The 9930-nt window shown below is 38.0% G+C and overlaps 1 protein-coding gene across 1 annotated transcript in view; it reads left to right on the forward strand.

The window, feature by feature from the left end:
- Positions 1-1276: 1276 nt before the first annotated feature.
- Positions 1277-9930, forward strand: part of LOC104508663 (protein EFR3 homolog A-like) — a gene marked incomplete at both ends in the record, with an annotated part of 9597 nt that continues 943 nt past the window's right edge. Inside the window, 2 exons of the mRNA XM_010150366.1 lie at positions 1277-1398; positions 4698-4847. Coding sequence (XP_010148668.1) covers positions 1277-1398; positions 4698-4847 — 272 coding nt within the window. The remainder of the gene's footprint in view (positions 1399-4697; positions 4848-9930) is intronic.

The raw sequence follows: 9930 nt of genomic DNA on the forward strand, positions 1-9930 counted from the left end.
TTGCCTCCTTCATTTTTCAGGTCCTATTTCCACTTTGTCAAGAACCAGGCATCCGGTGTGCCTACAGCTCTGGCCAGCTTAGTGTTCTTTGCAAATTTGATGAGCCCACTCTGTCATCTGAGTCTTTAGTGAAACACAAATACTTCTGTATTCCAGACAGGCCCCTTCAGAAGTTCACTCAGTATATTACTGTAGTTTGGTGATTTACAAGTATTTCTGGGTTTTTTTCCAAACCCTTTCACATCTATCTTCCAGGAGGATTCTTTTGACAGTGTTTTTCTAGCTTCCCTCTGAGAATTTTGTGTAATTTTTTGTCAGCGGCATTGCTGAAGTTACGATATGACAGATGCTGCTTCATCTGGATTCACAAAATTTATTTCCTTGTCACAGGAATAATTTAGGTTGGGTTGATGTGATTTGTTCCTGACAAATCCATGTTGACTGTTACTTACTCCTTCGTTACTTTGTAGATGTTTGCAAATTGGAATTTTTTTTCCAGTGTCGATCTGTGAATGGAATTGAAGTTGACTGGTTTAGAATTCCCTGACTCCTCCTTTTTCCCTTTTGTAAAGATAGACAGAATTGACAGAACGCCTCCAAGTATATTTCCCTTCAATTTTGCTGTCAGAATCTTTCCAGTTAACCTGCTTGTGACAGCATACCATTTGGTTGCTGGACTGCTCTTTACAACTGCCTGAAAGGAGGGTGAATGTCTGTTCACACAAGTATCAAGAGGAAATGGCCTCAAGTTGGGCCAGGAAAGGTTTAAACTGGGTATTAGGAAACATTTCTTCACTGAAAGGGTTCTCAGGCATTGAAATGGGCTGCCCAGGGAAGTGGTTGAGTCACCATCCCCGGGGGTATTTTAATGACATGTAGATGAGATGCATAGGGACATGGTTTAGTGGTGGACTTGGCAGTGTTAGGTTAAAGGTTGGACTCAGTGATCGTAGCGGTCTTTTTCATCCCAAAGGATTCTATGAACTTATGAAGCTCACTATTCAAGTGTTAGATGTTTGCATATTGCATGGTATGTTGTACTTCATGCAGTTGCTCCCCCTCAGAATGATTTAAATGAAGTTCTAGTGGAAAGGCTTTAAAAAGAAAACTCTCCAATTTAACTTTTTCTCCTCTGAATTTAAATATTTAAGTATTGTCAAATCTGGATTATTTCCTAATGCAGTGTTTTATGTTACTTCTTAAATAAAGCTTAGTATTCATTATTCTCTTTTGGGAAATCAGTGTCAAAAGCTTTTTAACATATTTCGTTTCCCAGTTTGTCAAATTTGCCAACATTGAGGAAGATACACCTTCGTATCACAGACGCTATGACTTCTTTGTGTCTCGGTTCAGTGCCATGTGTCATTCATGTGACCACGATCCAGAAATACAAACTGAGTAAGTGCCATTCTGTACGTATTAAAGAAAACTCTCTTATCACGTTAATATAGTCTGTAGTACAGCTTGTATTACATTTAGTGGAACAGTTCATTATTCCATGGGAAGAAAATGAAAGTCTGACTTTTTAAATAACACAATCTTAGGTGGCTAGAACTCCTAGAATATTTAAGTGGAGTTTTACCTGAATAATGCCTGCCAGATTGCATGGATTCTCTCCAGAAAGACACTACTTATTACTGCAAATGTGTGGGAGTTGCATAACTCATTTGAGAAATTATTGGGGCTACTTGTATGAATAACAAAAGCGTATTTTCAGTCTGCTATTTAAGAATTACTCATTAAAATTGAATTTTCGTAGATGTCTGCTGTATAATATTGTGTGTGAAACTGAAATGCCCTGATGAATTAGTATTATAAATTTTTACGTTATTATGTAAGGACACTTTTTTTTTTTCCTCCAGCTCCCCCTAGCGATGTGTTCTTTGTATGAACTGTTAATCCCTGTTTTGACTCCTCAGCAGTTTAGAATTAAGGCTTTTCAGTTTATATGGTTTGCATCTCTGTTGTACTTATTTTCTTCTGTTTCCATTCATGAAATTGATCAACCAACTATGAAAAATCCATGTGCTGAGCATTTATTCAACCCTTTGGGTGTACTGCTGTTACTGCTTCAATGCATCAGGATTTATCTTGAAAGGTTGCCGTTTCAAGAATCTGTGAACTGCATTTTCAAAGAGAATGAATACTATGTACATTACTTAGGAAAAAACCCAAAGCAAAGCAAAACAAATTAAATCTTCCATTAATCTTCTGGCTCATTCTTTATTTTTTCTAATTTGCTGCCATTTAATTGTTGCCATATTGCTGTATGTAGGGTTCTGATGTAAGCTCTAAAAGGACTAGGATTAAATGTGCTGCTTCTTCTATACTTTTCCTGCTTCCCCTACCCCCTTTCCCTTTAGGAATATTATTCCAGTGAATGGTTTTATAGGATGACCCTGTGAATTGTTTGGGGAAGAACTCAAGGGATGGTAAATTGTGCTCAGGAGCCGAAGGGTATGGAAACTGCTTACGCAGGTGTCACTAGTGAATCCAGTGTATCATGCAACTGCCTCAGCTTAGGCTGCTGTCAGGTATACTGTATTTAGCTGAAGCTGATGGTTGCAAATAGTGTTCATAAATGTTTTAATGAGCTTTTCGTGATTTTTGCCATTTTAGGCTTAGTGAAACTAAAACAGAGATGTTAAACTGCTTGCTTACTGTAAAACATTTGCTAAGAGGTCAGAATATGAAGCTCAGCTCAGGATTTTTAGTACTGCTTTCACCTTCATTGCCCCTTGCAAATGAGAGGTAATATTAGTAATGAACCAGAACAATGAATTAATTAAGAGACTAGCACATCTCTGATTCATCTTGTCAAGTATCTACCACTCATAAGGATACCTCAAGGTAAAATACCTCAAACCTGTGATTGCTGTAGGAATAACAGAGCCTAATCTTTCAATTTGTTTTAGGTTCTGCTAATCTTTTGCTTTTCAAATTGCCAGCCTGCACTGTTATCTGTGCTTCAGTTTGCAATGTTGATGTACCCTTACACAGGGAGGAATTTCATCCTAGTGACATCAGACTGTCCATGACCTTGATTTAAATGTAATCTCCACTTAATACCTATCTGAGCCTTCTTTAGAGAAATGAAGCCTTTCTTGTATATGGTGAAATTTGATGCTGCACTTCTTCTCAGCGTTTCACTCCTCATTTTTCAACCTCTGGTACAATAGTAAGAACATTATATTATTGCTAGTGGCACTCCAGTACACAGAAGTGTGTCCTTTTCTTCCTGTGACAGTCAATTTTTTACCAAATGTATAGCAATATGACTTTTTCCACATCATCCTAGACTGTCTAGATGTATCTCTCTTAAAAGATCTTTATGAACAGCGATTGTTGTTGGAGCTGGCAAACCAGATTTGCTGTGGTTACTGAGGTAATTCAACAAAACAGATGAGCTATGACTATGGATTACAGTTCTAAATGCAGATACCACAAGAAGTCGATACCGTTTATGGGGGCTGGGAACAAACTTAGCTCATGAATGAGTGTGAAACTGAATCTCACCTGGGGAGATTTCCCTTTCAGCAGGGGAGGTTAGTGCTAGTATTTAAGGTATCTGAAGACACAGTATCAGCAAAAGTTGATTACCTAAAGAACTAATAATAAAAAAAAGTTTCAGTGTCAGAGTTTTGGAAACTCTGTGTCTTAATGTCAATCTGAGTATTTACAGATTGAAATCTAAACAAATGTATTAATGAGTTCGTTTAGCTCTGTAGTTCATCTAGCATTCAATATGTTTTAATGCAGTGAATTTGACAGAAGCAAGACTAGTTATTTTTAAATCTTAATTCCAGTATGGACAACATATAAGGGATGGATTTTAATAGAAATAGTGTTAAATTTTAGTAAAGCTTGTTCTTATTTCACTTGATGGCAGTATCACCCTTTCTTCTATTGTTTTCAGTATGTAAAATTCTATTCCTATCATTTATTATAATAGCTAATTTGCTGTTGCCACTTCAAGAAAGAATATTTTGCCATTCATTCAGTTGTACAGATTCTCCTGCAAACTGTTTTTGTTCAACAAAATAATGAAAATGGCTAACAGCTAGACTAACTCTTTTAGAATTTATATTAATTTTCCTTTTGATTGTTTTATTGTTGTTGGTGATCAGTTCTCAGTTCATTCAGTTCAAATGATTTTAGGATAGAAGTAGCTGTTCCTTTTGTGTTCAGGCTTAAGTTGATTGAATTATCCTTTGCTTTCCATCGGTGAATCTTGCACAAATCTTTATAAAGATTTGTTACGATTAATTCACAGCCTTAATTACAACTTTAAAGATGTGATCCCATGACCGTGGGATGTGATAACTGCACAACATTTTTCTTGAGCAGTGGAATAGGTTGAGATGGCACACAGTTTCAAATGATGGGTAGTAAATTGTGTAGAAGTGGTGGGTTTTTACCCACGTGACTTTATTTCAGAGGTAATGTTCATTGATCAGTGTCAGCATTACCCTTACAGATCATCTTTTATCCAATTCTTTGTTTTGTCAGCTTCCTTACCAGCTATAAAGGCATTTGAAGGTAATATGAGCAAGCTTAATGAATGGTCCCAATTTCCAAACTACCACTTGTGAGAACCTAATGGAATTCCATACTGTGTCTGCTGCCTAATAGGTAAACGGCCATACAGGAAGGTGCTGTGTTTCTACTTTTCAGTAATTCCTTTTTTCCTTCCTTAGGATCCGAATTGCTGGAATCAGGGGCATTCAGGGAGTGGTTCGAAAAACAGTAAATGATGAACTTCGAGCAACTATATGGGAACCTCAGCACATGGACAAGATAGTACCATCATTGCTGTTTAATATGCAGAAAATAGAAGATATTGACAGGTATTTTGATTCCTGGTCACTGGTATGGTTTTTAAGCAATCCTTAGGCTTAGTTTTTTGTTTTGTTATGTCAGATAGATTAGTGAGCATAGGTTTGCAGATGACACTGATGATTTTACTAGTTGTGTTTGTTAAGAACTGAGGTTTTAATTCCCATTTGGCCATTAGTAACCATTGTCTGTCCCATCTTCAACAGTACTTACAGTGAGGATATAAAATTTCTTTGTATGTAGACACCCTTCTCATTTTTTGTTTTCAGTAGCTCCTAGGCATATTGCCTGCCAGGTATGCCTTCAAAAGACACCTATGTGATAACTGATATTGAAGATATACCAGTCATTTTACAATAGAAAAGTCACTTTTTTTAGTCTGTGTCTGTATTTGTGGCTAAACGCCATGTAGGTGAAAACGTGTTTTTTGCTGGCTCTGGGAAATTTCCATAAAACCAACTTCAGCTGTGCAGACAAGCTTTATTTCCTGTCCAGCCCTAACTGCTTTGAAACCTGCGTGGTAAGTAGGCTCACCAGCCTTCCTATAACAACAGGCTTTTCATGCTTTCACCTGACACTCGGCTTGCTAAATCTGTCAGGTTTCTCTTTTTTTTTTTGTTTGTTGGGTTTTTTCAGTTGTCGTGTCCTGTCCCCGTCACACCCCTGGGCCCCGCATATTTTTCTTCTCTTATTTCTAACTGTTGGTTCCTATCTCTTCTCTAAAGCCAATTTTCTGACTAAATGACTAAAATCAACGGTTGTCTACCTGTCCATGCTCTGTCTGTTTACTGCATGTAACCGAGGGCCCACACATAAGTACAGAAATAGCCGCTTGGATTTTACATCTGAAGAGTGATTTGAGTAAGAGAAAGGTTTTTGGCTCTGCTGTTTGAACAAGGACAGCCTATAGCCTTTGCTTACTCATACAGGGCTTCTAGATGCAGGTGGGCCCTTTCCTTTGTTACTCTTCACAGTGCCCTCAAGCATAGGCTTTCCTTTATGAAACAAAATTAAACTAACTGCTGATGGAAAAACTGATTCAGATAGGGTTTGGATCAACCACTAAAGCAGATCAGTTTATATGTACTGCAGGACTAATTTTTATCATTTGTTGAACAATGCAGTAGTGGTGGTAGAAAAACAAATCTGTCAAAAGGCAACTGTTAATTAAATATCTGAACTGGCTGTTTGAAACTTTTCCTCCAGTGTATACTCAACAGAAAAAAAGACTAATGATTTTCCAAGTGGCAAGTAGGGGCCTTGTACGATGCACATATGACAGAAAAGCTGAAAACAATATTTATAAATTGTTGGCATGCTGGCCTTAAATGATATTACAGAGGATTTCTCATCTTGTTTTATACGTGACTTCATATTTGTGGAGCACAAACAGAGGCATCTTGAAGAGTAGGAGTAAGAAGCATATCATTCTGGCAGATAGAATCGAAGCATTGTTTGAGAAAGAGCAGAAATTCCAGAAAATACCTCCATCTTAAGGCCATAGAAAATAATTGGTTTTGATTAAAGCTGGAGTATGCATTGGTAAAGCATATCTTAAAGATCACTGTAATTTTTACTTGTGGAACTTTTAACAGCTTAATTCAGCATGTCAGGTGAGAGTCTTTTTGGAGATAAGAATTTAATATTTAAACAACATTTGTATTTGGGGATGTCATTATTTGTCTGTATATCTGAATGCACATTCTAGTTACATGACTGTCAGACAAATTGGCAAGTTTAACATATTCTAAAAATGTTGTATTTCACTATGATCCTGTATTACAAAATAGCTGCCATGCATCCTGCAGTATAGTATAAGGCATTGCCTGGAAGGGTAGGGTTTCCCTCCTCCAAGTTTTCTAGAAGACAGTTCCGAAGAGTCAGTCATGTATATCAATTTATGTGCAACTCTAAAATGGGGAAGGGATGTATGAAATGGGAAATTCACTTGGTTTATAATATGCTCTTCATGGTAACTGCAAAGTGCCAGCCTTATTTAAGGCAGAAGGACACTTTAGCACTCATTGGAGACTTGACTTCAAATCCTTCTAATATACCTAATGTTCATATAAATTCGGTTTTAGTGGTAGATTAGAATGTATTTCTTTTTCAGGGTGAGTAAATCATAGTCAAGCATTCCAGTAGCTACGCCACTCGAAAGTAGTGTTTAGTCTTACTTCACATGTCCCATTATATTTTTTGGCCAGTCCTGGTTTTGTGGTACTAAAGAAGTCTCAGGCTGAAGTGATGGGTTGCTTTGAGCCAGTTTAAGCCTGTGATTAGATGTTCACTATGGAAACTGGTGTTTCGTCACTCCTTCCAGTTCCTTGTTGCCACCTTTTCTGACAGAGATTACCCACAGAACAGTTAAAGGGACTAGTGCTTGCCCATTTTGTGCAGAATGGTTTCACTCCTCTGCACTTGTGCTAGTAGAGTCTGGATGCCGAGGAATAGCAGTAATTTTTTTTTAAGTGTTGCACCTGGATTTGTCAGAGGGTTTTTGATCTTTATTTAAAAACAAGTCGGTGAAACAAAACGAGTATGAGTTTCTCATTTGAATTTAGAAACCTGGGAGGCTGCACAAAGCTTTCCTTTAAAACTAAAAGTTAAAAGAGTAGTTTTATATTCACTGTCTTTCATCTGATAATGCAAAGGAGCACTTAGTGAGAAATACTTAGAGGTATGTGCTGTTAAAGTTCTAAATAAAAATGTGATTCCTACAGACAACAGAAGATGATTTGGAACATTCTGATGCAGTCTCAGACTAATGTTTTAGACTAAGACGACTGGATTGCAGTTTATTCCTTCAACCTATTTTAAAATAAGCCTCCAAGCAACACTGAGAAGTCACCTTCTGTGGGGTTGCATATACAAACACTTAAAAGATAACTTATTTTTGCTGTATTTTAACTAGAATTCTACCAGATAGACTAGCTCTCTGTGTGTGTTCTGCAGCCTGCTTGCTTTTTTCCCTCCACCCACCTGCCTTTGTAATGCTGCTGTGTTCCAGGGAATATGTGTGGAAACAGCAGTGGGAATGACAGGCCTGCACTGTCATTTGTACCTTCTCTGCACTGAGAAGGATGCCCATCTGTCTAGATCAGAGTCTAGGCAGTACAGGAAAAAAAATAGGGAGATTGAGGGGCACATTGGTGTGTTAAAGCTGCAGTTTAGTGGTACGCATGGTGGATTATATACAAAGTGTCATGCAGTTTCAAATTCTAATCATGGTGCATTTGTAAAACTATTTTTCCTTACTAATCTAACAGTGTGCCTGGGGCTTTTTTATTATTAAAATCTGACAAGCTAGCGATGTTATGATAACTTCTGAAACACTGATGTTACCAGAGGCAACAGGATTTTTATGTTGCAACTTTTAGATTGCAATAGTCTTGAAACACAAGAAGATCTTTTACTTTCAGAAGATATTGGAACTATGATGTTAACGTGTTCATTTGACTTCTGGCATTTTAGTATTTGATTCTTATAATGCTCTGAAGCTATGGTTTTATGAAGCTGATTAACTAAAGCTGATGCCTTTAGTGAACACTTTTCAACATATTTAACGCACAAGCGTGCAGTGCAGAACTGAAAGTATGATTAAGGTTTTAGTGTACTGATTTCTACAGTCTAAAACAAATCTCCTAATGCATATTGCATAATGTTAATGTAGGTGAATGAATCCTCACTTTAATTTCTACAATATGTTTTGGGCAAAAAAATACTTGCCACCACCTGTAGGTAAAATACATCTCAATATGTAACATCACACCTTAGGTGGAACTGTGTTTACTGCCTTTCTTCCTCAGTCTCCCACCTCAACTGCTCAATTTAAATTAAGTATTGGAAGCAGCTTAATGATATTATGTGTGATGGACTTAAATTCAGAAATACATTTCAAATGCCTTTGTGCTGAAAAGGAAGTGCTTTGGGCAAAGGGAATAAAACAAAATCAAACCCACAACCCAAAAAATTAACCACAAAAAATCACCTGCATCAAAAATGAGAACTGGGAAACTGGAAACTCTTCGAGAAATGCTCTACCTTTCACTGTTTCCAGTTCAGGTGCTGATTTTAGTAATTCCAAGGTGAGAACAGCCCTTCAAAGCTCAGTGGTAGAATTCAGGCCTCAGCAGATTTTAGTTTGTCCAAAACCAGTGTGTGGTTTCTGTAGTTATGCTTCTCTTACTTATGGATTCTGTCTTTAATTACTCTTACTGTCTTTTTGTACTCTATTGATTTTAAAAAGTCAGCCTAATTCCCAGTCACCAAGAGAAAATAAAAAATTAAAAATGACAGTATTGGAAATTCATAGAGGCTTGGTCATTAATATAAAAAATTAAGGCCTTGCAAGATTTATTAAGTCACAAGTTAAAATTTCCATATGAAATAAAGTTGATATTTAATTACTTCTTAATATAAAATAATTTTTGTTTTCATTTGTCATTAATTGGCTGATAGTAGCTTTGGTAATAATAAATTCTCCACCCACCCATTGCCTTTTTCCTCTCCCTCCCATCATGTCATATAGTCACAAAATCATGGAATGGCTTGTTTTGGAAGGGACCTTAAAGATCATCTCGTTCCAACCCCCTGCCCTCCAGCTGTTCCTTCACTAGCCTCCACCCCAACAGGGCAGGGGAGAAAATAGGATGGAAAAATTCATGGGTTGAGATAAAGACAGAGAGATCACTTACCAACTTCAGTCATGGGTAAAACAGACTTGACTTGGGGATAATTTAATTTACTGCCAGTCAAATACATTTGAGAGGTGAGAAGCAAAACCAACTATTAAACCAACACCTTCCCCCCAACACACACACCCTTTCCCATGCCCAGCTTCACCCCTTCACTCGACTCCTGTCCCCTCAAGGGGCACAGGGGTTGGGGGCTGCAATCAGTCCATCACAGCCCCTCTCGGTGCTCCTCCTTCCTCACACATCTCCCTGCTCCAGCGCAGGCCCTTCCCCGGGCTGCAGTCCTTCAGGGACAACCTGCTCCTGCCTGGGCTCTCCATGGCCACAGCTCCTGCAGGAAATACCCCCCTGCTGGGGCATGGGCCCCCCCCCCCCAGCGTCGCACACGGGGTTCTCG

The sequence above is a fragment of the Eurypyga helias genome, unplaced genomic scaffold (assembly GCF_000690775.1).
Source record: "Eurypyga helias isolate BGI_N326 unplaced genomic scaffold, ASM69077v1 scaffold43814, whole genome shotgun sequence".
Classification (NCBI taxonomy): domain Eukaryota; kingdom Metazoa; phylum Chordata; class Aves; order Eurypygiformes; family Eurypygidae; genus Eurypyga; species Eurypyga helias.